Below are 26,552 nucleotides of genomic sequence, written 5' to 3'. Positions count from 1 at the left end.
TGAGCGGTTGGCAACTAGCCCTCACTGATGGTTATTTGCAGTATTTGGTGGTCGCATGACTGCAATTTACAACATTAATTCCAGCACACTGATGATGTTACCTAGTTGGGTAATGAAACGTCTGCAAGAGAGCACTAAGAACCCCACAGGAAACTGATATTCAAGCCGAATCGGGGTGGGGAGGAGGGGAGGCAAGGTAAGGGGGGGAGCCTGGGGGGGGGAGACCTGGTACAGGTAACTGGTGAGTGTCTCTTCTCTCAAAGGCTAAAAATCCTTAGATTTTGGCAGGGAGATTTTTAATTTCTGAGTGGAGTAAGGGTCTCTCTTCCTCCCCACCCACCTCTGATACATCCCACATTCCTTAACTGGGATTCTGTCCGCTTAATGACCACCACCGGGAGTGCTGGGATTGAAGTCAATAGAGCAGATTGATCACATGAACCATCATCTTGTGACCTCTCCCTTAACAACCGCTTCAATCAATGACAGATTCTGGCCCCAATTGTGATTTTAAGTCAAGGACTACCTGTGGGTAGATAAAAATGCCAAAATACCCAAACATCTGGCTAGTTACACAAATGGTAGTAACAACATAATATAATAAAATGACGAATATCTGGATGGGTGGAGGAGCTAAAGTGCCAACTAGCCATACTTCAGGTTTGGTAGCCATCTCCAGCCAGCCTGTTGGAAAGCCAGGTCAATGATTTGTCATGAGCCCGCCTGGCCGGCAGGGGGCACCAGAGAACCCTGTGGCAAAGATTCGGCCTCATATGGGTTACCCGGAAGGAAGAGCAGGTTATCTAAGAATAACTTAGACTTAACGTGCAGAAGAGCCCATCACTCGTTTGCTTAATCGCTTTCAAGATCGTTTATTCCTTCATTCCCAGGGAAGACAACTTTGTCCATAGACTCCTGGAAGGAATTGGAAGATTTAAAGCCCTGACATTGAAAAAAACCGTTTCAGGAAAACAAATCATCTCCTTTTCAACGCCAGTCTCCTTTTCTGAGCAAACACCCCTTTTAAAAAGCCACGTGGACTTTCCAATCAATACGTTTCGCACCTGCACACCGTTGGCCGCCGTTGTGGGCGTTAAACAGTTAAGCGACCAACCTCGGCAGATGCTCCAAGAGTTCCTTAAGGAAAAAGAGAAAGAGAGAGGGAAAAAAAACACGATTTGGAGAATTCAAAATAGCCTGGTCAGTCTTCGGGGCTTGCAAAATTGCTAATGGACTCCCGTGCAGAACTGGGGTAAGCAAGTTTCTCCGATTTTTAATATTTAGGGAATAAACCACACAGGGTGACGCTGCAGAGATGGAAAATACACGATTTCCAAGCTAGAATCAGGACAATATATATGCTTCGATCATATTAATGTAAGTCTTTTTAATAATCAATCTAATTAATGTAGGTCTGTAAGGGGCGTGCATAAGAGCACCAGCGTGCCTACCGTTCCTGTCCAAATGTTCCCTTTGATTGTATCCAATTTCATATAGTTCTTACATACTTATGATTATATATATGCTTACATATGGTATAGTTATTTCATGCTTATGCTTATATATACTGTTGCGACAAATAAATAAATAAATAAAATAAAAATATTGCAAAGTTAGGATAATTCTCTACTGTTCGATCTGGCCCATAGAGCGGGGAGAAGGATGGGCATAAAAATTGCAGGCAGTCATATATATACATACATTTTTCTTGGCCGCTTTCAGTGCTTCCTAAATCCTGTGAAATGGGGTTCACCCAGAATACAATAGAATAGAATTGCAATAGGAATAGGAATAGGAATAGGAATAATAGAAATAGAAATAGAAGTTAAATGACAGATAGGATAGAGATAGAATAGAATAGAATTGGAATTGGAATTAGAATTCTTTATTAGCCAAATGTGCTTGGACACACAAGGAATTTGTCTTTGGTCCATATGCTCTCTGTGTACATAAAGAAAAAATAAAATACATTAATCGAAAATAAAAAGATACAACACTTAGTGATAGTCAAGGTTACTAATAAGCTATCAAACCGTACTAGGAAACAAATAAAACAATATAAATTGAAAGATACAAGCAACATGGTTATAGGAATAAGTGGGAAGAAATAGATACTAGTAAGGAAGAGAAGAAAAATAGTAATATAGTCTTAGTAAATTATTTGACAGTGTTGTGGGAATTATTTGTTTAGCAGAGTGATGGCGTTTGGGAAAAAACTGTTCTTGTGTCTAGTTGTTCTTGTGTGCAGTGCTCTATAGCGTCGTTTTGAGGGTAGGAGTTGAAACAGTTTATGTCCAGGATGCGAGGGGTCTGTAAATATTTTCACAGTCCTCTTTTTGACTCGTGCAGTATACAGGTCCTCAATGGAAGGCAGGTTGGTAGCCATGGCTTTTTCTGCAGTTCTAATTATCCTCTGAAGTCTGTGTCTGTCTTGTTGGGTTGCAGAACCAAACCAGATAGTTATAGAGGTGCAGATGACAGACTCAATAATTCCTCTGTAGAACTGACTCAGCAGCTCAGTTTATATAAAAATCATTTTATATAAAACAGCACACAACGTGTCCAAAGACATTTGCACATATAGTCAGATCCTCACGTTTTTGGAAGGGTTGTCAAGGGTGGGGTGGATTATTTGTAGCCAGGGTTATGTCTGCTAAAAAAAACAACACCTTGATCAATTGATTTGATTGCAGAGTTTTTCCCTGTTTAAAAATCATTTTACAGGGTGTTTCCTGATTGACAAAGGAAGAAAGAGACCCCAGCCATTCCATGGTTCTAGCCACAACTAGGCAATTTTTAGACGTGTGGCTTTCAACTCCCAGAATTCTGCAGGATGCTCAGCCGGCTGGGGAATTCTGAGAGTTGAAGTCTATGTGTCTTAAAATTGCCAAGTTTGAGAAACACCACTCTATAATTATTTGTAACTCTGGTTTAACCGGAGTGGTTTGATCTGCTTGCTGCAATGGTGAACGAATGTGGGTTGTTGAGCAGAGGCTGGAAGGGAGGCGTTATGATTAGGAGACTGGAGACTAAAACATATAATGAACGGTTGCAGAAACCTTGCTCAATAGTAGTAACTGTGAGAGGGATATGGAGTCCTAGTGGACAACCATTTAGATATGAGCCAGCAGTGTGCAGCAGCTGCCAAAAAAGCCAACACAGTTCTGGGCTGCATAAAATAGGGAAGAAAATGGTAAGTGAACACCTGTCTACCCTAGACGAGTTAAAATCACCAGGACCGGATGGATTACACCCCAAGGTTCTGAAGGAACTGGCAGACGTGATCTCAGAACCACTGAACTATATCTTTCAAAGATCCTGGAGCACAGGAGAGCTGCCAGAGGACTGGAAAAGAGCTGAGGTAGTTCCCATCTTCAAAAAGGGAAAAAAAACAGATCCAGGAAACTACAGACCTATCAGCCTGACCTCAATACCGGGGAAGATTCTGGAAAAGATAATCAAGCAACGAATCACTGAACACCTAGAAGCAAACAAAGTAATAACCAAAAGCCAACATGGGTTTGTCAAAAACAGATCATGCCAGACTAATCTTATTGCATTCTTTGACAAAATGACAAAATGAGTAGACCAGAGGAATGCTGTCGATATAATTTACTTGGACTTCAGTAAAGCATTTGATAAAGTAGACCATAACCTACTACTAGATAAAGTAGAAAAATGTGGGTTAGACAGCACCACCACCAGATGGATTCGTAACTGGCTGACCAATCGCACTCAACGTGTAGTCCTCAGCGGAACTACATCCATATGGAGGGAAGTATGCAGTGGAGTACCCCAAGGCTCTGTTTTAGGCCCAGTACTCTTCAACATCTTCATCAATGACTTGGACGAGGGGATAGATGGGGAACTCATCAAATCTGCAGATGACACCAAGCTGGCAGGAATAGCCAACACTCCAGAAGATAGGCTCAAGATACAGAAAGATCTTGATAGACTTGAACATTGGGCGCTATCTAACAAAATGAAATTCAACAGTGAAAAAAGTAAGGTTCTACATTTAGGCAAAAAAACCAAAATGCACAGGTACCGTATATGTGGTACCTTGCTCAATAGTAGTACCTGTGAGAGGGATCTTGGAGTCCTAGTGGATAACCATTTAGATATGAGCCAGCAGTGCAGCAGCTGCTAAGAAAGCCACCACAGTTCTGGGCTGCATAAACGGATAGAATCAAGATCACGTGAAGTGTTAGTGCCACTTTATAATGCCTTGGTAAGGCCACACTTGGAATATTGCATCCAGTTTTGGTCGCCACGATGTAAAAAAGATGTTGAGACTCTAGAAAGAGTGCAGAGAAGAGCAACAAAGATGATTAGGGGACTGGAGGCTAAAACATATGAAGAACGATTGCAGGAACTGGGTATGTCTAGTTTAATAAAAAGAAGGACTAGGGGAGACATGATAGCAGTGTTCCAATATCTCAGGGGTTGCCACAAAGAAGAGGGAGTCGGGCTGTTCTCCAAAGCACCTGAGGGTAGAACAAGAAGCAATGGGTGGAAACTGATCAAAGAAAGAAGCAACTTAGAACTAAGGAGAAATTTCCTGACAGTTAGAACAATTAATAAGTGGAACGACTTGCCTGCAGAAGTTGTAAATGCTCCAACACTGGAAATTTTTAAGAAAATGTTGGATAACCATCTGACTGAAATGGTGTAGGGTTTCCTGCCTTGGCAGGGGGTTGGATTAGAAGGCCTCCAAGGTCCCTTCCAACTCTGGTATTATGTTATTAACTGGGCATGGCCAGTTGGCCATAGTGAAGAGAAGGACCAGGGGAGACATGATAGCAGTGTTCCAATATTTGCGGGGCTGCCACAGAGAGGACGGGGTCAACCTATTTTCCAAAGCACCTGAAGGCCAGAGAAAGAATAATGGATGGAAACTGATCAAAGAGAGATTCAACCTAGAAAGAAAGAGAAATTTTCTGACAGTGAGAGCAATCAACCAATGGAACTGCTTGCCTTCGGAAGTTTTGGGAGCTTCATCACTGGAGGCTTTCAAGACAAGATTGGAATGCCATTTGTCAGAAATGGTGTAGGGTCTCCTGCCTGGGTGGGGGGGTTGGACTAGATGACCTACAAGGTCCCTTCCAACTCTGTTAATCTGGGTGTGTGTGTGTGTGTGATTTGCAGTGGAGGCCCCTTCACTAGAATCAGAAGGTTCCAGCAGCTGCATGACAACTGCTGCAAAATAAATAAATAAATAAATAAAACAAAAACACAGGTGGAGGAGGAAAACAGGAAACCATGGGAAAAGCTGGAGAAGGCAACAGAGCTCGGCTAACCCACCAATACCCACAAGGGGGTGCAGGAGGACTAGAAGTGAAGTCTTGGGGAAGTTGAGAAAGAGATGAGGAGAGAAATTCTGCAGGGCATTTTTGTGGGGGTGGGGTGTTCCCATCTAAAGATGTTAGGACTACAGGCTCCATCATTCACAGCCAACACAGTCCCCAACACTCTGCAAAGGACAGAAGGATTTAGACCTGGATACAGCTACTATTCGATTTAAGGACCACAATTGAGGCCAGTGAGACATTTGTTAAGTGAGCTTGGCCCCATTTCTTGCCACAGTTGTTAAGTGAATCGCTGCAGTTGTGAAATTAGTAACAGGCTTGTTAAGTGAATGCAGCTCCCCCCATTGACCTTGCTTATCAGAAGGTCACAAAAGATGATTACGTGACCCCCAGGATGCTACAACCGTCTTGCATTCACAACTTCTGGAGGCAAGTTATTCCACTGATTAATTGTTCTAATAGTAATAACTGTGAGAGGGATCTTAGAGTCCTAGTGGACAACCATTTAGATATGAGCCAGCAGTGTGCAGCAGCTGCCAAAAAAGCCAACACAGTTCAAGACTGCATCAACAGAGGGATTGAATCAAGATCGCATGAAGTGTTAATACCACTTTATAATGCCTTGCTAAGACCACACTTGGAATATTGCATTCAGTTTTGGTCGCCATGATGTAAAAAAGATGTGGAGACTCTAGAGCAGTGGTAGTCAACCTGGTCCCTACCGCCCACTAGTGGGTGTTTCAGCTTTCATGGTGGGCGGTAGGGGTTTTCTCCAATACTGAAGCACTTTCCTTTTTTTAAATTTAATTGACTTTTTAAAAAAAATTCATAGCATTATTTAAAAACATTTTCATTAGGTTGTCATAAAATTCCCCGTGACAATTTAAATTTCTGAAAATATACTATTTGTATCACCCGCGCATAAGTTTAGTTTACGTTACGTAAGTGAAACTAAATGGCGCTATAGTGCGACCGCAAACAAAAGACCCTCGTCCCAGAATAGCTCGCGCATCTCCCCCCACACCACCCAGCTGTAACAGGCAAGCAGAGCTGGTAGCCGGTGCCCCCCCTCAACCCCAATCCACGATGCGCGAGAGGCATGTGCAGACGATGATACATGGCGCATTACTGTAGAACCGATGGGCGATTAGAAAAATTTACTACTAACAGAGATACAAAAGTGGGCAGTAGGTATAAAAAGGTTGACTACCCCTGCTTTAGAAAGAGTGCAGAGAAGAGCAACAAAGATGATTAGGGGACGGGAGGCTAAAACATATGAAGAACGGTTGCAGGAACTCGGTATGTCTAGTTTAATGAAAAGAAGGACTAGGAGAGACATGACAGCAGTGTTCCAATATCTCAGGGCTGCCACAAAGAAGACACAAAGAAGTTGTGAGTGCTCCAACACTGGAAAGTTTTAAGAAAATGTTGGATAACCATCTGTCTGAGATGGTGTAGGGTTTCCTGCCTGGGCAGGGGGTTGGACTAGAAGGCCTCCAAGGTCCCTTCCAACTCTGTTATTATTATTATTAAGAGGGGGTCAAGCTATTCTCCAAAGCACCTGAAGGCAGGACAAAAAGCAATGGGTGGAAACTAATCAAGGACAGAAGCAACCTAGAACTAAGAAGAAATTTCCTGACAGTTAGAACAATTAATGAGTGGAACAACTTGCCTCCAGAACTTATAAATACTCCAACACTGGAAATTTTTAAGAAAATGTTGGATAACCATTTGTCTGAAGTGGTGTAGGTTTTCCTGCCTGAGCAGGGGGTTGGACTAGAAGACCTCCAAGGTCCCTTCCAACTCTGCTCTTCTATTCTATTCTATTGTATTCTAGTCTAGTCTTCCTATTCCTATTCCTATTATTTCTATTTCTATTCTATGTAACTGGTCATAAGTCGAGGACTAGCTGTATTGCAGCTGCCCAGAGTAGCCTCAATAGTGAGATGGGTGGCATATAAAAGTAATAAATAAATAAATAAAGCAGAATATTTCTGGAGAATGAAGATGACCAACCAAGCAGCGGGCCAGTGGGGGAGGGGGGGGCATGGCCGGAGTGGGGGCCCTCGCAAGCCAGCAAGATAGCTGCAATTTGGCCCACGTGCCGCTGTACAGTCTGTTGAGGGGAAGAGCGCTTTCTCCTCCTCCCCCCCAAGTGCCAAGTTAAAAGATGCAGCTGTTGTGTACTGTACATATGCACATGTGTGTGTGTGTGTGTATGCGCAAGAGTGTGAGAGAGTAAATGAGGGTGTGCATTTTGGAGAGGGAGTGTGCAAAGAGAAGCCGAAACTCGTCAGCGCCACTTGTGTAGTCCAAGACCCCAAAAGTTGGCTCCGACTGGGAGGCTCCGGCTTGACACACATACGCTGTTGTGTTGCCAGGATTTGCCGTTAAGGGCAAGGATTGAAAGCGTTTAATGGACGTTTGTTATGGAGGGCGAGAAATTGGATTTTGGCAAAGGAGGACCTTAGGCGAAGCAGCCAAACCAGACACGGTCTGTCCAAGCACACTTTTGAGGCGGGGACGGATCAATGCCACACTCAATTGCACGCTCACGTGCAAGAGCAAAGAAGTCCCCCTCTTTTGATGCAGGCTGGACACACCAAAAAGCCTTTTTTTCTAATTGCAAACTGTTGTTTTGATCAAAGCGGCTTCAGGGATTTGAAAGAACAGACAGATCTGGGGGGGGAAAAAACACGCTGCTTCTCATTTCCCAAAAATGGAAAAAATTGAAAGAAAAGCACGTACAAATTCTCTTGCTGAGGGTTCAAAGTCCGCCAGTGGATGCAAGGGGATTTATAGCCCGTGCTTAACTCCTCTCCTTTATTCCCACTCTTTGAGCGGTCTAAGATAGACTGCCCTGAGACATGGGGCTCTATTTCCTACTGTGAATATACCTCTTTAAACCTCTTTCCCCCCAACCCAAAAGTTGGCTAGTTCCTCCTTCCTTTTTCTTTTTAAGGGCCAATTAAATAGACGTAATGGGACGTGGTGGCTCAGTTGGCTAAGACTCTGAGCTTGTCGATTGAAAGATTGGCAGTTCAGCGGTTCGAATCCCTAGTGCCGCGTAACGGGGTGAGCTCCCGTTCCTTGTCCCAGCTTCTGCCAACCTAGCAGTTCGAAAGCACGTAAAAAATGCAAGTAGAAAAAATAGAGACCACCTTTGATGGGAAGGTAACAGCGTTCCGTGCGCCTTTGGCGTTGAGTCATGCCGGCCACATGACCATGGAGACGTCTTCGGACAGCGCTGGCTCTTCGGCTTTGAAACAGAGATGAGCACCGCCCCCTAGAGTTGGGAACGACTAGCGCAAATGTGCGAGGGGAACCTTTACCTTTACTTTAAATAGACGTTTATTTTATTTATTATTAAACTTGCTTGCCGAAGTAGACGGCAGGAAATGACTCTTTTATCAAGTACAGGTAGTCTTCAAAATTTCTGTTGCTAAGGGAAACAAACATTTGTTAAGCGAATTCCCCTCCCCATTTTACGACCTTTCTTTGCCACAGCTGTTAAGTGAATCACTGCAGTTGTTCATTAAGCGAATCTGCCTTCCCCATTGACTTTGCTTGTCAGAAGGTCGCAAAAGGAGATCGCGTGACCCCGGGACACTGCAACCGTCATAAATATGACTCAGTGGCCAAGTGTCTGAATTTTGACCACATAACCATGGGAATGCTGCAAAGGTCATAAGTGCGAAAAACAGTCAGAAGTCGCTTTTTTTCAGTGACATTGTAAGTTTGAACGGTCACTAAATGAACTGTTGTAAGTCGAGGATTACCTGTATGAGCGAATGGGTAGGTATAAAACTTGAGGAATTAATGCTAATTTAGGGTGATATTTGCTCCTCTCTGCTCCCCTCGAAGAAGTCATTCTTGTAACCGCAACATTGGACAAGGCATTATAATAATAATAATAACAACAGAGTTGGAAGGGACCTTGGAGGCCTTCTAGTCCAACCCCCTGCCCAGGCAGGAAACCCTACACCATCTCAGTCAGATGGTTATCCAACATTTTCTTAAAAATTTCCAGTGTTGGAGCATTCACAACTTCTGCAGGCAAGTCGTTCCACTTATTAATTGTTCTAACTGTCAGGAAATTTCTCCTTAGTTCTAAGTTGCTTCTTTCTTTGATCAGTTTCCACCCATTGCTTCTTGTTCTACCCTCAGGTGCTTTGGAGAACAGCCCGACTCCCTCTTCTTTGTGGCAGCCCCTGAGATATTGGAACACTGCTATCATGTCTCCCCTAGTCCTTCTTTCCATTAAACTAGACATACCCAGTTCCTGCAATCGTTCTTCATACGTTTTAGCCTCCAGTCCCCTAATCATCTTTGTTGCTCTTCTCTGCACTCTTTCTAGAGTCTCAGCATCTTTTTTACATCGTGGGGACCAAAACTGGATGCAATATTCCAAGTGTGGCCTTACCAAGGCATTATAAAGTGGTACTAGCACTTCACGTGATCTTGATTCAGAACTGTGTTGGCTTTTTTGGCAGCTGCTGCACACTGCTGGCTCATATACCTCATTATAGGTAGTCCTCAACTTATAACAGCTCGTTTAGTGACTGTTCAAAGTTAACGGCACTGAAAAAGGTGACTTATGACCGTTTTTCACATTTGTGACCATTGCAGCATCCCCATGGTAGCATGATTTACATTTGGATGTTTGACAACTGACTCATATTTATGACGGTTGCAATGTCCTGGAGTCACGTGATTCCCTTTTGCTACCATCTGGCAAGCAAAATCTATGGGGAAGTCAGATTCACTTAACAACCAGGTCACTAATTTAAAAATTAACAATTTAATTTAAAACTAAAACAATTAATTTAACTAAATTAACAATTGCAGTGATTCCCTTAACAAATTCCCTTAACAACAAAGTAAGGTTCTACATTTAGGCCAAAAAAACAAAATGCACCGGTACCGTATATGTGGTACCTTGCTCAATAGTAGTACCTGTGAGAGGGATCTTGGAGTCCTAGTGGATAACCATTTAGATATGAGCCAGCAGTGTGCAGCAGCTGCTAAAAAAGCCAACACAGTTCTGGGCTGCATAAACAGAGGGATAGAATCAAGATCACGTGAAGTGTTAGTGCCACTTTATAATGCCTTGGTAAGGCCACACTTGGAATATTGCATTCAGTTTTGGTCGCCACGATGTAAAAAAGATGTGGAGACTCTAGAAAGAGTGCAGAGAAGAGCAACAAAGAGGATTAGGGGACTGGAGGCTAAAACATATGAAGAACGGTTGCAGGAGCTGGGTATGTCTAGTTTAATAAAAAGAAGGACTAGGGGAGACATGATAGCAGTGTTCCAATATCTCAGGGGTTGCCACAAAGAAGAGGGAGTCGGGCTGTTCTCCAAAGCACCTGAGGGTAGAACAAGAAGCAATGGGTGGAAACTAATCAAGGAGAGAAGCAACGTAGAACTAAAGAGAAATTTCCTGACAGTTAGAACAATTAATCAGTGGAAAAACTTGCCTGCAGAAGTTGTAAATGCTCCAACACTGGAAATTTTTAAGAAAATGTTGGATAACCATCTGACTGAGATGATGTAGGGTTTCCTGCCTGGGCAGGGGGTTGGACTAGAAGGCCTCCGAGGTCCCTGCCAACTCTGTTGTTATGTTATGTTACGTTAAATGTGGCGAGAAAAGCCGTAACGTGGAGCAAAACTCACTTGACCGATTTCTCACTTAGCAACATAAATTTTGGGCTCAGTTGTGGTCGTAAGTCGAGGACTACCCGTATGTCTTTTATTTCCTCTGACAAGGAACTCTACCTCCCCTTTTCCGCTGCAGGATGGATGTGCAAAGTTTGGTGCGCCGCTTTTACGCCTTGCAGACCGAGCGGGTAGAGGCTTACCACCTCTTGGAGGAGTAAGTATTTGAACACGTCGTTTTTTTCTCTAAAACCTTTGCCAGCCCTCCCCTCTTTTTGCGTTCTGAGGATGGGAGGGGGGGGCATTTCAATTTTACTTTTGATTTTACTTTCTACAGTGGTTGTTAAGTGAATCACTGCAGTTGTAAAGTGAATTGCACCATCGTTAAGGAAGTCTGGCTTCCATTAACATTGGAAGCCAGCTGGGAAGTCAGATTCACTTAACAACCAGGTCACTAATTTAAAAATTAACAATTTAATTTAAAACTAAAACAATTAATTTAACTAAATTAACAATTGCAGTGATTCCCTTAACAAATTCCCTTAACAACAAAGTAAGGTTCTACATTTAGGCCAAAAAAACAAAATGCACCGGTACCGTATATGTGGTACCTTGCTCAATAGTAGTACCTGTGAGAGGGATCTTGGAGTCCTAGTGGATAACCATTTAGATATGAGCCAGCAGTGTGCAGCAGCTGCTAAAAAAGCCAACACAGTTCTGGGCTGCATAAACAGAGGGATAGAATCAAGATCACGTGAAGTGTTAATACCACTTTATAATGCCTTGGTAAGGCCACACTTGGAATATTGCATTCAGTTTTGGTCGCCACGATGTAAAAAAGATGTGGAGACTCTAGAAAGAGTGCAGAGAAGAGCAACAAAGAGGATTAGGGGACTGGAGGCTAAAACATATGAAGAACGGTTGCAGGAACTGGGTATGTCTAGTTTAATGAAAAGAAGGACTAGGGGAGACATGATAGCAGTGTTCCAATATCTCAGGGGTTGCCACAAAGAAGAGGGAGTCGGGCTGTTCTCCAAAGCACCTGAGGGTAGAACAAGAAGCAATGGGTGGAAACTGATCAAAGAAAGAAGCAACTTAGAACTAAGGAGAAATTTCCTGACAGTTAGAACAATTAATAAGTGGAACGACTTGCCTTCAGAAGTTGTGAATGCTCCAACACTGGAAATTTTTAAGAAAATGTTGGATAACCATCTGACTGAGATGGTGTAGGGTTTCCTGCCTGGGCAGGGGGTTGGACTAGAAGGCCTCTGAGGTCCCTTCCAACTCTGTTGTTATGTTATGTTATGTTAAATGTGGCGAGAAAAGCCGTAACGTGGAGCAAAACTCACTTGACAAATTTCTCACTTAGCAACATACATTTTGGGCTCAGTTGTGGTCGTAAGTCGAGGACTACCTGTATGTCTTTTATTTCCTCTGACAAGGAACTCTACCTCCCCTTTTCCGCTGCAGGATGGATGTGCAAAGTTCGGTGCGCCGCTTTTACGCCTTGCAGACCGAGCGGGTAGAGGCTTACCACCTCTTGGAGGAGTAAGTATTTGAACACGTTGTTTTTTCTCTAAAACCTTTGCCAGCCCTCCCCTCTTTTTGCGTTCTGAGGATGGGAGGGGGGGGCATTTCAATGTTACTTTTGATTTTACTTTCTACAGTGGTTGTTAAGTGAATCACTGCAGTTGTAAAGTGAATTGCACCAGCCAGCTGGGGAAGTCGCAGGGACTCTGCAGCCATCATAAATGCAGGCCAATTGCCCAGATTTCGATCACGTGACCGTGGGGATGCCACAATGGTCATAAGTTTGAGAACTAGTCATAAGTCACTTTTTTCAGAGCCATTGTAACTTTGAATAGTCACTGTGAATAGTTGAAAGTCGAGGATTACCTATTCCTGCAATAGGAAGCCTTACAGGTTTCCTATTAAGCATATTGTTGGAGAGATTCTGGTCATAAATAACCCTGGGGAGGTCTGTCGTCACTGTTCACTAAGCGATCGGTCGTAAGTGGAGGACTACCTGCAACCAGGACTTGTAAGACTTCCAAAATGTCAAAAGGAGGGAGCTAATTGTCTCTGAAACAGTTATTCATACCAATAAACTCAGGGTTGAAATGAGGGGTGCTTGGTGCTCACTGAGCTTGGTGGTTCTCTTGCAGACGTTTCATGACCCAACTAGGTAACATCATCAGCACTAATAAGGAAAGGGGTTTCTGCAAGAAAACAACCAAGCTCAGAGCACACTAAGGACCCCTCAACGTTATTGGTCTCAAAATAAACTACATGAAACGATTAAAGTGATGGATCTCTGGAGATTTTCCAGAAGAGACCGGACAGAGCAAAGCTGGCTGAGGAACTCTAGCAGTTGAAGTCCACAAGCCTTAAAAGAGCCAAGTTTGCAGACCCCTGGGATAGGGCATATACTATTGGCCCTAGTATGGCTAACCTTTTTGCCATCGCGTGCCAGGAGGGGGGGGCGGGAGGGTTGCATGCACGCGTGCCCACACCCATAATTCTATGCATCCCACCCACGTGCATGCGCGCGCGACCACCACCACCGCTCCTGGCGTGCAATGGCCCGGTAGGCCTGTTTTTCTCTCTCACCTGGCTCCAGAGCCTCTCTAGGAGTCTGGGGAGGGCGTGGGAACGGCCTTCCCTTCCCCACCCCCGAGGCCCTCCAGAGGCCAGAAATGGCCCGTTTGCCAACTTCCAGTGGGACCGGAAGTTGGCAAACGGGCCATTTTCGGAAAGCCATTTTCACCTTTCCCCAGACTCCTAGAAAGGGTCTGGAGGCTGGAAACATCAAAAAATGGTCCTTCCCCACCATCACCCTGAGGCCCTCTGGAGGCAGGAAGCAGCCTGTTTCCCTATTTCTGGTGGGCCCAGAAGGCCTGAAAATCAGCTGGCCGGCACGCGCATGGGAGCTGGAGCTGAGCTCGCCTGCCCGCTGATATGGCTACGCATACCATCTGTGGCACGCATGCCATAGGTTAACACCATCACGGGTATAGGGTCTCCTGTTTGAGCAGGGGGTTGGACTAGAAGACCTCCGAGGTCCCTTCCAATCCTACAATTCTGTTTTCTTAACAAAAAGAGTTTAAGAAGCCTACGCTTCCTTTGCAAAACGGCGGGTCCTACCAGTGGCTTTGCATGCATAAAATGGGAAGCGGATGGGCTATTCCAGTCTGCTCCTCTCCCCCTCCCCCGATACACCCCTTTTATTTGCACACCACTCGATTCAAGGGGGGCCCTGCAGGAGGCCTCTGCTCGACCTCCCCCCGCTTTTCACTCTGCCCCCCCAGGCTCCTGGTGCCTGATGGAAACCAGATGAGCAAGGGGGCAGCACCCACCCAGCACCTGTGATCGATTTACAGAGGAAAAGCTCCTTGTGGGGAGCCTGGTGTGCAGATAATTTATTCCTGCGGATGGGGAGTCCAATCCCCAACACAGCAAACTGCCTCCCCCAAGCAGGCTTTCGGGTGTCCAAGGAGATGGGGTGGTATCCCTCTCTAGGCAAGGGTGTCTCTCTCACCATTGACAAATCAAGGAAGCCTTCCCGAAAACCCAGCAGGGGAGAAAATAACCCTTATCCCAAAGTTAACACTAGGGAAGGAGGGAGGAAAAGTCTTGATCTGAATGAGCATCCAGGATCTTTAATGGGAAGACCAGCCTGTCAATCCGTGTATTTTATAGGGCGTTCCCAAGACCCAAGCCATCTTTGTAAAGTGGGGCGGGGGAGGAGAAGAAGGAGAAGGGGAAGGAGGAGGAGGAGGAAGAAGAAGGAGAAGAAGAAGAGAAAGAGGAGGAAGAAGAAGAAGGGAAGGGAAAGGAGAAGAGGAGGAGGAGGAGGAAGAAGAAGGAGAAGAAGAATGGAAGGGAAAGGAGAAGGAGAAGGGAAAAGAAAAGGAGAAGGAGTAGGAGAAGAACAGGAAGAGAAGAAGGAGAAGGAGAAGAAGATGGAGAAGGGAAAGGGAAAGGAGAAGGAGTAGGAGAAGAACAGGAAGAGGAGAAGGAGAAGGAGAAGGAGAAGGAGAAGGAGTAGGAGAAGAACAGGAAGAGAAGAAGAAGGAGAAGGGAAAGGGAAAGGAGAAGGAGTAGGAGAAGAACAGGAAGAGAAGAAGAAGGAGAAGGAGTAGGAGAAGAACAGGAGGAAGAAAAAGAACAGGAGGAGGAAGAAGGAGGAGGAGGAAAAGGGGAAGGGGAAGGGGAAAGATAGGAGGGAAAGAAGACGGTGAATACACGCAGCAGGCCAAACATCCTTGGATTGTGTCCCATCAACATAGGCAGGCCTACTACTGTGGAAGTTTTATAGCACAGGGAATAACCTTATCTCAAAGGAGGAGGAGGAGGGGGGGGAAAGGTGAGGTCATCCAGTCTGACCCCCCCTCCCGCGCAGTCATAACCCTAACCCTGCATAGAGGCTGCAACATGCAATTGCTGATGAATACAGAATCATTGTCCCCAGAATTGATAGCTGTTGCTATTTTAGACGATTCAGAGAAAAAATGAAAAAGCACCCAGATCGTTAGGAGCAAGATAAGGTTAATAGCACTGTGTTTTTCAACCTTGGCAATTTTAAGAGGGGCTGGCTGGGGAATTTATTTATTTATTTATTTATTTGTCAAACACAACAGTATATATAAGTATAAGCATGAAATAACCATACAAATTGTATACAATCAAAGGGAACATTAGGACAGGAACAATAGGCACGTTGGTGCTCTTATGCACATCCTTTATAGACCTCTTAGGAATGGGATGAGGTCAATAGTAGACAGTTTTTGGTTAAAGCTTTGGGGATTTTGGGAAGAGACCACAGAGTCAGATAGTCCATTCCAGGCATTAACAACTCTGTTACTGAAGTCATATTTTCTGCAGTCAAGATTGGAGCGGTTCACATTAAGTTTAAATCTATTGTGTGCTCGTGTATTGTTGCAATTGAAGCTGTAGTAGTCTTTGACAGGAAGGACATTGTAGCCGATGATTTTATGAGTTAAACTCAGGTCATGCCGAAGGCGGCAGAGTTCTAAATTTTCTAAATTTAATTCTGGGATTCTGGGAGTTGAAGTCTGCCAGCGTTAAAGTTGCCAAGGTTGGAGACCCCCTGCTCTAGGTGATGTGGGGGAGACGTTCACAGTAGAAATGGATGTGTTTTGCTTCCCAAAATCTTAGTGGTTTCATTTGGGATGCTATAGGGAGAGTGGGGGGCGGCTTGTGGCTCCCGGGTTCAAGTGGCTGACTTTAAAATTCAATTTTTTTTCCCATCGGTTTCCCTCAAATCTTTGCATGTGGGAGCTCTGCTCCCTATATCTGTAGGAAAACCTCTTTCTAGGTCTCTACTAAATCTCCCCCTCCCCAAAACAGGGGTCACCAGGCCTACCTCCGAAGCGGCCCTGATTACGACTTCCTCCGCTATCGCCAGCTGGTGCACGAGATCACCCTGGCGTTCAACGGCATTTCCCAGGAGATCTTGCAGATCAAGGAGAATCTGGAGGGGCTCCACGGCCGGAGAGACCTCGCAGAGCACCTGGGCAGGATTCAGGAGAAGGAGCAGGAGAAACTCGAACTGGTGAGCAGCCCTTCCTTGCCACGCGACGTGAGCCCATCCTGCAGAGCTCAGTGCATTTTAAGATCCGTTTTCTAGATCCTGTTTTTTGTAACACGCTGATGAATCTCGGAGAAATCCCTACTTGAGAAATCTAGTCTTTGTTGAGGTAGGGCTGCCAGCTCAGTGGAGATTTATTGATTTCAACCTGAATGGCTGTGCTCAAATGGGACATTACAGTAGTGGCCGAAATTGTGGAAACCTTTTGGGAAAAGTGTATTTTTGAGGTTTGATGGCTAATAACACCACTTTTTTTTATGGAGTTTCAAGATAATCCTATTCTACTGCTGGAATGGCCTGGGAATAGCCCAGACCTTCACCCAATTGAAAATCTATGGAGCCGACTAAAGAAACTTGTTAAGTCAGAAGCGACCCAGCAATAAAACCCAGTTAATAGAAGCAATCATTCAATCTTGGTTTCACATGATAACAGCTGCAGAACTAAAAGACTTGGTTCACTCCATGGGAAGACGTTGTCATGCTAAAGGTTACCCAACTAAGTATTAACTGACGTGATAATTTTTGTATATCTCATTTTTTCTACGTGTTTCACTTTTCTTCTATATACTGTAACTGCTATCTTAATAGCAAATCCTTCATAAAAGTTACTGCATTACATTCTTGTTTAAATTATCTTTCCATTGATATATAATGTTATAGTACTACTCCAAAAAAAAAAAGTGGTGTTATTAGCTAGTTTTAGAAAATACACTTTTCCCAAAAGGTTTCCACAAGTTTGGCCACTACTATATATGATTTGTATGGCAACATGTTCATTGAAATATTTGTTTTTATTTTATTTTATTTTAATTTTTTTTATCCCCCTTTTTATTATTTTTAGAAATAACTCAAGAAGGAGAGAGAGAGGAGAGAGGGGGGGGGAGAGAGAGGGAGAGAACCTGATCCAAAGTCCCCAAGCCAGTGTTCATGTCTAGGGTAAAACTAGAACTCCCAGTCTCCTAGTGATTGGGCCAAAGTCACTCAGCCTTTTATCTAGTTGGGACTAGAATTCAACATTTCCTGATTTCTAGCCTAGTTGATTTAGAGCTGAGCTGGCGCAGTGGTTAGAGTGCAGTACTGCAGGCTACTTCAGCTGACTGCTAGCTGCAGTTCAGCAGTTCGAATCTCACCAGGCTCAAGGTTGACTCAGCCTTCCATCCTTCTGAGGTGGGTAAAATGAGGACCCAGATTGTTGGGGGCAAAGAGGCTGACTCTGTAAACTACTTAGAGAGGGCTGTAAAAAGCACTATGAAGTGGTATATAACTGCTATTGCTGGTGCCATAACCAAACTGTCTGAAATACACAATATAACACTATACTATGATAGTATAATACTGGCGATAATGCAACACATATAGCAGTATCAGAGGAGATGAGTGCGATATCAATTCAATAAATAAATAATGTAGTTGCTGTTGGTAGGCCGAGTTAAAAAAATTTAACAGGATCACACCGGTTTAGGTCCAGGAGGGCAGACCACTAGGAGATCCTGGAGCAATAGGATGGGGCCCTGAGGGAGGTATATCTGTCTCTTGGCTGTAGTAAGTGTGGTTTTAGCACAGTTTTTAATAATATTTTAATGTTGTTGCCACCTTTTCTAATTTGTAAGCCACCCAGAATCACAATGTAGGGGAGATGGGCAACACAGAAATTTAATAATGAAATAAATAAAATGGCAAACGGCTCTTATAACAATGCCAATAAAACTACACAGGTGTTTGCAATGAATTCACCTGGGGTTTTGCTCCACTTAGCAGAGATCTCCCCTTTATTTCTTCCTTTTTAGCGTGTTTTTTTTCCCCCTGTTGTTTATTGGTCTGCAAATTTTGGGTGTTTCCTGGAGTTGATATACACGCACAAACCAGCCTTCGAAACACAGAGGGAAACGCATAACAAGTCAGGGGATTTAAATTTCCTTATTCATGTTTTTTTTAGGGGCAGGATTTCATTTTTTTGCATGGGGGGGGGCATCTTCCAAATCTTGCACCATTATCCCTCTGTTCCCCCTAAAAAGCCCTTGGTTCCTGCTGCTGCCCAAGTTTTATGCTCCCTTAGAAAGGTTCAGCCAGAAGATGGCGATGGCAAAGGTGAAGCTGAAGAAAGGAAGAGCTGAGCATTACAGCGGATCTGTTCAGTTCTAGATTAATATTTTAACCTCAAGATGATATCCTCCAGATGTGGGGGATTTCAGCTCCCCCAGTTCACAGCCAGGCACACCTGGAGGACATCAGTTTGGGGAAATTGACTGTAGTCAGCTGTCTTCACACACACACACGGCGCTTAGCCAGATTAAAGAGACTCTGCTTCTCTACTTAGGCAATGCAGTAAGCTTGGCTTTGCGGTTTTACTCCTTGGTGTGGATGTCCAAACCAAACCCAGTTTATTTGATTGCAACTAGTCCTGGATTTAGGACCCTTTGTTAGGGACTGTGCAAAGTTACACCAACGCTGAAAAAAAGGGAATTACAAACAGCCCTCACGCTTATGACCGTTGTAGCATCTAAATCAGTGGTAGTCAACCTGGTCTCTACCGCCCACTAGTGGGCATTCCAGCTTTCGTGGTGGGCAGTAAGGGTTTTGTCCGATACTGAAGTACTTTCCTTTTTTTTTTTATTTAATTGACTTTTTTTAAAAAAAATCATAGCATTATTTAAAAACATTTTCATTAGGTTTTCATAAAAATCCCCGTGACAATTTAAATTTCTGAAAATATACTATTTGTATCACCCACGCATAAGTTTATGTTCACGTTACGTAAGTGAAACTAAATGGCACTATAGTGTGACCGCAAACGAAAGAGCCTTATCCCAGAATAACTCACGCATCTCCCCCCACACCACCCAGCTGTAACAGACAAGCAGAGCTGGTAGCCGGCGCCCGCCCACCCCAAACCCAATCCATGATGCATGAGAGGCATGTGCAGATGACAATACATGGTGCATTACTGTGGAACTGGTGGGCGGTTAGAAAATTTTACTACTAACAGAGATACAAAAGTGGGCGGTAGGTATAAAAAGGTTGACTACTCCTGATCTAAATTCAAGCACTTGTCAACTGGCATGTATTTATGATAGTTATGGGGGGGGTGTCAATGATCATCGTTTGCAACCTTCCTAGTTACTTCCAACAACCAAAGTCAGTGGAGAAGGTCGATCTGCTTAATGACGGCATGATTTACTTAACAGCCATGGTGATTCGCTTAACAGTCATGGCAAAAATGGTGGTAAAATTGGATGTGATCAGTGGTTGGCTGCTGCAAGCTTGTACCAGTTTGGGTGAACCGGTAGTTGTGACCTGTGGGTTGGCCTGCCCACCCATCCCGGTGCTATGCCGTCTTATTTAGCATTTTTTAAGCTGCGTGCAAGCGCGCGTGTAAGGAAAGCGCATGCGCAGAAGGCTGCACTCGTGCACGGAAGGTGCACACGCACTCACATTTTTGGTGCTGGGGCGAACCAGTTGTTAATTCATGTGCCGCCCACCTCCGGATGTGACTCACTTAACAGGTGCTTTGCTTAGTGATGATAATTGTGGTCCCAGTTGTGGTCATAAATCAAGGACTACGGGTAGGTTATTGTTCAGGATATTGCATAAAACCAGAGAATGCATTAATTCAACAATCCGGTTAAGCCTTCCATGAATGCATCTAATGCTAAAGGAAAAGGGGGAATAATCAATTTTGTATCTTTCTCCGTTTCCCTGTTGTTGTTTTTCCCAGACAGCACAACTGCAGCTTGCTAAACAAAACGTCCAGGACCAGCCTGGAGTGGAAGCCCACGCACAGGAGGTGCGAGAATTGAAGCACAAGTGAGTCACCGAAGCTGCGGTTGCAAATACAGGTTTTCTGAAGTTTACTCTTTCAACTGTTTAAAGCAGGGGTGTCAAACTCGCGCCATCGTGGAGTCGTCATGTGATGCATCGCCACTTTCTTCCTCCCCCCTTTGCTAAACGAGGTATGGGCGTAGCCAGCGCGTGATGCACCTGGCCTGCGGGCCAAGAGTTTTGACACCCCTGCTGTGAAGTTTTAGCTACGTTCCCTAATAGACCACTACAGGGTGGGCTTTGAAAATTTTTGCAAGAGGTTCTCTGCCCAGTTGCTGAGTGGTCGCGGCCATGGTGGGCGTGGCCTAGTCGGCCTTCTGCACCACAGCGTGGGGGGCATTTTTGCCCTCCCCGGGCTCTGGAGCAGTGGTTCCCAACCTTTATAGTGCTGCAACCCCTTTAATACAATTCCCCACGATGTGGCGATCCCAACCATAAAATTATTTTTGTTTTGAATTTATCGTGCCTGAAGCCATATTGGCTAGCGATCTGATCTGCTTGCGATTGCCTTGAGGACAGAGGCATTAAAGCGGAGACTCCTCCCCTATTAAGTTTATCGCGCCTGAAGCCAGATTAGGCTAGCGATTGGGAGTGATTGCAGCTGGCTTGAGAGGGAGACATCAGAGCAAAGATTTCTCTTTTTTTTAATTCATCGCGCCTGAAGCCGAATTCGGCTAGCGATTTGAAGAGCCTGCAAATCAACCATTGGAGTGCAATTCTTCGACTCGCAAGTATACTTCCCATATTTCCAATGGTCTTAGGCGACCCCTGGCAAATCGTCATTCGACCCCCAACGGGGTCGCGACCCACAGGTTGAGAACCGCTGCTCTGGAGGCTTTCCTTGAGCCTCCAGGAGGGCGAAAACAGCCTCCCCAGGCTCTGGAGGCTGGAAATGAGCCCATTTCTGGCATTCCCGAACTTCTGGTAGGCCCGTTTTTCACCCTCCCAAAGCCTCCATGCACGCCTTGCGCTTACCTGCATTCAAAACGGGCTGCGTGGGGGCTCCTGGGAGGGGAGGGGTGAGGTGGGCCAGCCAAGAGTGGAATTTGGGGGTTCTCCGAACTGCACAGAATCTTAGCTAGAGGTTCTCCCGAACCCCTGTGAACCCCCAGCAGCCCATCCCTGGACCACTACTTGTTACAGTAAGTTGTGTGTTGTATGTTTGTAAAGGAAGGCTGTAGAACTCAGTTTGGGCTTAAGATTGGATCGCCATTTAAATGGTGTGTTCAAGGGCCAGGTTGCAGGATGGGACAAGGCTAGAATTTTTTTGGGGGGGGAATGAAGAAAATGTAATATGACTTTGACTTCATTGTTTTAACAATTCACACGGACATGGTTGTGGCAATTCCCCCCCTTTTTTTTAGTGGCTTTCGCTTCTCTCATGGAATTTGGGATAGATGACTTTTTCCAGGCTCTCTTTAAAGATCTCCAGTTTGAGGGCAGGGGTGGGGCAAAAGAAAGTGGTCGAAAAAGTCAAGATGGCAGCCATCATGTTGCCAGTGAAAACGGTACTTGTAGTTTAGCTGCATCGCAAGCACAACGTGCATAAATAGCTAGCAGAGGTCACGCTATTTGGATCACCATCCTCCACTGAAGCCTCCACTGAAGGGAACACAATATTTTCATGACATAAGAGATTCCACTGATTGACAGCTATTGCAACCAGGAAATCCCTACTATTGAATCTACGCTAAATCTACTTCCATGCGATGTCACTGATTTGGGTCCTGCCCTGTGGAAGTGACAAGAATGGAGATCCAGAACTTCTTCTACATCAGGGGCCTCCAACCTTGGGAACTTTAAGTCTGGCGGACTTTAACTCCCAGAATTCCCCAGCCAGCAAAGCTGGCTGGGGAATTCTGGGAGTTGAAGTCCGCCAGGCTTAAATTTCCCAAGGTTGGAGGACCCTATTCTACATAGTTGTTCTCCAGATATTTAAACTACAGGTAGTCCTCAACTTGCAACAGTTCCTTTAGTGACTGTTCCAAGTTACAACGCCACTGAAAAAAAGTGACTTACTTATGACCGTTTTTCACCCTTGAGACCGTTGCAGCATCCCCATGGTCACGTGAGCAAAATTCAGACCCTGGGCAACTGATTCATATTTATGACGCTTGCAGTGTTCCAGGCACAATATCCTTAACCTAGTCTTCGACGTTCGACAGTAATGGAGCCCGCTCAATAGAGTCGTAACTTGTAACTGTCGTAAAACGGGCCGGTCACATGACAGCCCTGGGCTCATTCTGTTTTTGCAGCAGTCATTAAGCAAATGCTGTTTTTTTTTTTTGTTTACATTTATATCCCGTCCTTCTCCGAAGACTCAGGGCGGCTTACAGTGTGTAAGGCAAGTCTCATTCTATTTGTATATTTACAAAGTCAACTTATTGCACCCCCAACAATCTGGGTCCTCATTTTACCTACCTTATAAAGGATGGAAGGCTGAGTCAACCTTGGACCTGGTGGGACTAGAACCTGCAGTAATTGCAGGCAGCTGTGTTTTAATAACAGGCTTCTTACAGCCTGAGCCACACCACTGTGGCCGTTAAGTGAACCAAGAGCTTGCTTAGTTTTGCAACAAGCAGTGTTTACCCAAACTGTTGTAAAATGCAGTTCAGGTGAACATGGGAGGTTGCCACATGCCTGACCATGGAGGCAGTCTGACTGTTGGAATTTGAATGTAAGGAGTCCAAAGGTAGATCCGTCACAATTTTGAACAGTCCATCGGTTGTAAATTGAGGACTACTGTACTGTGTTGTATTTAATCCATGCTCTGGGTTCCCACAACAGGGCATATAATATTAACCCATCCACTTGACGCCCCTCCTTTCCAAAGATAGGAAAGTCCTCGACATACGACTACAACTGACCCCAGAATTTGCATTGTCAAGCAAGGCAGTTGTTAAGGGAGCTGTGCCCCATTTTATGACCCTCTTGCCACTGTAAAGCAAGTCACTGCAGTTCTTAAGGGAATCACGCGTCCATTAAGTCAATCTGGCTTCCCCCACTGACTTCACTTACGGAAAGCTGGCTGGGAAGGTCACAAATGGGGATCACATGACCCTGGGATAATACAACTGTCATAAGTACATGTCAGTTGCCAAGGTCCTGAATTTTGGTCACGTAACCATGGAGATGCTGCAACGGTTGTGTGAAAAACAGTCATAAGTCAACTGTTTTCAGTGCTGCTGTAACTTTGTATGGTCACTAAGGTAAGATATAACCTTTATTGTTCTTTTTTATTGTGAGCAGACTGGTTAAAAATGAAATTCTGTTGCCTGCCCTCAAAAGAAAGTATATATCTACTCATACACATACATCACACATATACACATGCTATATACATACATGCATGTATACATGCATATACATATACCGGTGTGTCTGTCTGTCTGTCTATCATCTATCTAATCTATCTATCATCTATCTATATACATATATATACATCTATATAAATATACTTATGTATGTTTGTGTCTGTCTGTCTATCTATCTTTATCATCTATATACATAGACATAGACACACACACACACACACACCCTACCTACCTCTAAGGCAAAAATAAATCAAGCTTGGCTAGTTATCAAGCAGCTGCCTTGAGCTTTCCTTGAATTGGGTAAGCTGGTTGCATGAACACAATGTCTGCATTGTGATGGATGGAGGAAGCGCTGTATCAGATGCAGTTTGGCTTTAGGGAGAATTGGTAAACTGAGCAACGGTTCCAAAACGCACCATCCGATTTGTGATACGGCCTGGATCCCTTTTCCATTAAGGCCATTTTCATGCCCTCCCCCCCCATCTTTCCCCACACAGAGGAACCTTCCGTGCCTCTTGCTCCCCCTTTCCGTACTTGGGAGAAAGGAAACCGATTCCCATCATTGGGACTTTCAAAGCATCCGAGCTGAATTTCCCACAATGCTTTGCGGCGCACGGCATCGTGGGAAACTCCCTCCTCTCAAAGCAGGGATACCCTTGGGGGAAGAGACCCTCATATGGGAACACCAAAGTCACGATTTTGCCCCAAAATGGGTCCTTTGTCCTCTTGGAAAATTTGAAGCGAGGATGTGGGAATATTTTCCCCCTCTTTTTTGGTCTCAAAAAGGCCTCAGCAAGGGTCTTCAAAGGCCATATTCTAGCCCCACCCCACCCCATTCTCCGCTGAGCCCCCATTTTTGCAGATTGTTCCATGTTGGCTCTTTGAAGCCTAACCTCCCCCCCGCGCTTCCCCCCCAACCCCATCCCAGCCCTTGGGGTTGCCCCTCTCGTAGGCTTTTCATAAACAAGGCTGGGCTGCAAGGGGCGCGGGTGAGCGCGGCTAATCGGCTCCATATGGCACTTTATTTATCGTTTCCATCCGGCTCACGCAGGCTAATTCAAACCATCGAAGCAATCAGCGAAATTCTCCAGGATTTCAAGTACGATTCGGAAGAAAGCAGTTGACAGGCCGTCCCGTGGGAGAAGGATGAAGAAAGGCTGGGGATGGATGGAGAAGGGGGAGAGGCAAGGACGTAAGAGCTCCCCCTCCCCAAACACACACCGGGCTAAGGTTGGTCCTCGCTCGCCCACCCCGGCTTCCTTCTTTCATCTGACACGCCAGGCCAATGCCCGCAGGCGAGATGGCGCAGGAGGCGCGCGGCTCGGTGCTTCTTGGCCACGTGCCCAACAGAGCCGGTTTCTCAGGATGGTTTCTTGGCACTTGGTCTCAATTGCCTTTATGGGATGAGGAGGGGGGGAGGGGAGGAATAGCTTGTTTATGTTCTGAAATAAAGTGGTTTGGTTTTTTTAATCCCTTCAATTAAAGAAAAAGGAGTCTCCTTTTTTTTTTTTACTAAGTCTCTCTCTCGCTTTTTATTATCTTGAGCGGACCAGACGTCGTCTGGTTCAATTAGCTCCAGATGGGCATCCATTGGGAGGGAGGAGGGCAAAAAAGTCAACATGGCAGCGCCCAGGGTCTATATTTGCCAACCTCATCTTTCATCAGCCTACTTTTCTCCTGAACTGAAATCTGAATCTTCTCTTTACAAGGGATTAAGAAAATTGGGTTTGGAAGAAGGAAGCACTGGGGCATTTTTAACATACAGTATTTATTTGGACGATCACCCTGCCTTCCAAGGCTATTCCAATCGCCCCCGCCCCCAATTCCCCAATTCTGGATTGTGATCCTAAACTGTCATGGCCAGTCCCAGCTTCGTCCCCAGCACAGGGCTTTCCAAATTACCGACTTATAAATAGTCCTCCATTTATGACAATTGAGCCCAACATTTCTGCTGTTAAGTGAGACACTGCTTGTGACTTTCCCCCCATTTTCAGGGCCTTTCTTGCCCCCGTTAAGTGAATCACTGCAGTTGATAAATTAGTAACTTGGTTGTTCGGTGTTGATTTTGCTCTTGTCAAAAAGGTCGGAAAAGGGGATCACGTGACCCTGGGACACTGCAACGGTCGTAAGTATGAACCGGTTGCCAAGCATCCGAAATTTGATCACACGAGCATGGGGATGCTGCCATGGCTGCAAATGTGGGGGGAAAAATGGTCATGTCCCTTTTTTTCAGTGTAACTTTGAACGGTCACTAAATGAACTGTTTGTAAGTCGAGGACTATCTGTACAGGTGCTACTTGACTTAAGACCGCGATTGAACCCAAAGTTTCTGTTGCTAATGAGACAGTTGTTAAGTGAGTTTTACCCCATTTTATGACCTTTCTGGCCACAACTGTCAAGTGAATCACTTGTTAGTGGTACAGCTGTTAAATGAATCTGGCTTCCCAATTGACGGTGCTTGTCAGAAGTTTGCAAATGGGGATCACATGACCCCAGGACAACTGTCATAAATACATGCCAGTTGCCAAGTGTTTGAATTTTGATCACATGGCCTCGAGGATGCTGCAGTGGGTGTAAATGTGAAAAACGGTCATAAGTCATTTTTTCACTGCCGTTGTAACTTCGAAAGGTTATTAAGTGAACTTTTTTGTAAGTCAAGGATTTAGCTGTACAAACTCCATCCTCCCCCATCAGGGCCATATTGGTTGAAAATGGCAATATTTGTAAACAATGAGGGCAATTAGGGAGGCCAGTCGTTTCTAAATGCATAAAAATAAGGCTGTAGCTTGCCCTTCTTAGTTACATGAGCTAAATGGAGCATCCATGGTCAGTGGCATGTTA

At 44.8% G+C, this 26,552-nt stretch overlaps 1 protein-coding gene across 5 annotated transcripts; it reads left to right on the top strand.

Moving 5' to 3' along the window:
* The first annotated feature begins 670 nt into the window (after positions 1-670).
* On the top strand, positions 671-26,463 carry REX1BD (required for excision 1-B domain containing). Of its 5 annotated transcripts, none has more exons than XM_058163485.1 (5): positions 671-1,377; positions 11,079-11,184; positions 16,338-16,542; positions 20,294-20,382; positions 24,763-26,463. In XM_058163485.1, exons 2-5 carry the CDS (start codon positions 11,108-11,110, stop codon positions 24,833-24,835), a joined length of 444 nt encoding a protein of 147 aa, XP_058019468.1. In that variant the 5' UTR covers positions 671-1,377; positions 11,079-11,107; the 3' UTR covers positions 24,836-26,463. The 5 variants fall into 5 exon arrangements, with proteins under 5 accessions (XP_058019468.1, XP_058019464.1, XP_058019465.1 ...); XM_058163481.1 differs by having other exon boundaries at positions 773-1,252; positions 11,107-11,184; positions 24,763-26,462; XM_058163482.1 differs by lacking the exon at positions 11,079-11,184 and adding an exon at positions 12,438-12,515 and having other exon boundaries at positions 806-1,252; positions 24,763-26,462.
* The last annotated feature ends 89 nt before the right edge of the window (positions 26,464-26,552 follow it).

This window comes from Ahaetulla prasina, chromosome 1 (genome assembly GCF_028640845.1).
Source record: "Ahaetulla prasina isolate Xishuangbanna chromosome 1, ASM2864084v1, whole genome shotgun sequence".
NCBI lineage: Eukaryota > Metazoa > Chordata > Lepidosauria > Squamata > Colubridae > Ahaetulla > Ahaetulla prasina.
Note: the sequence above shows the minus strand (reverse complement) of the source record. Positions and strands in the feature narration are given on the sequence as shown.

Excerpts from the sequence above, each read along its gene's own strand:
- REX1BD (XM_058163481.1), top strand. The coding sequence starts at position 1,230 with ATGGACTCCCGTGCAGAACTGGG. Across the intron at positions 1,253-11,106 it reads GACTCCCGTGCAGAACTGGG|GATGGATGTGCAAAGTTTGG; the intron begins GTAAGCAAGTTT and ends TTTCCGCTGCAG. Across the intron at positions 20,383-24,762 it reads GTGCGAGAATTGAAGCACAA|GCTAATTCAAACCATCGAAG; the intron begins GTGAGTCACCGA and ends CGGCTCACGCAG.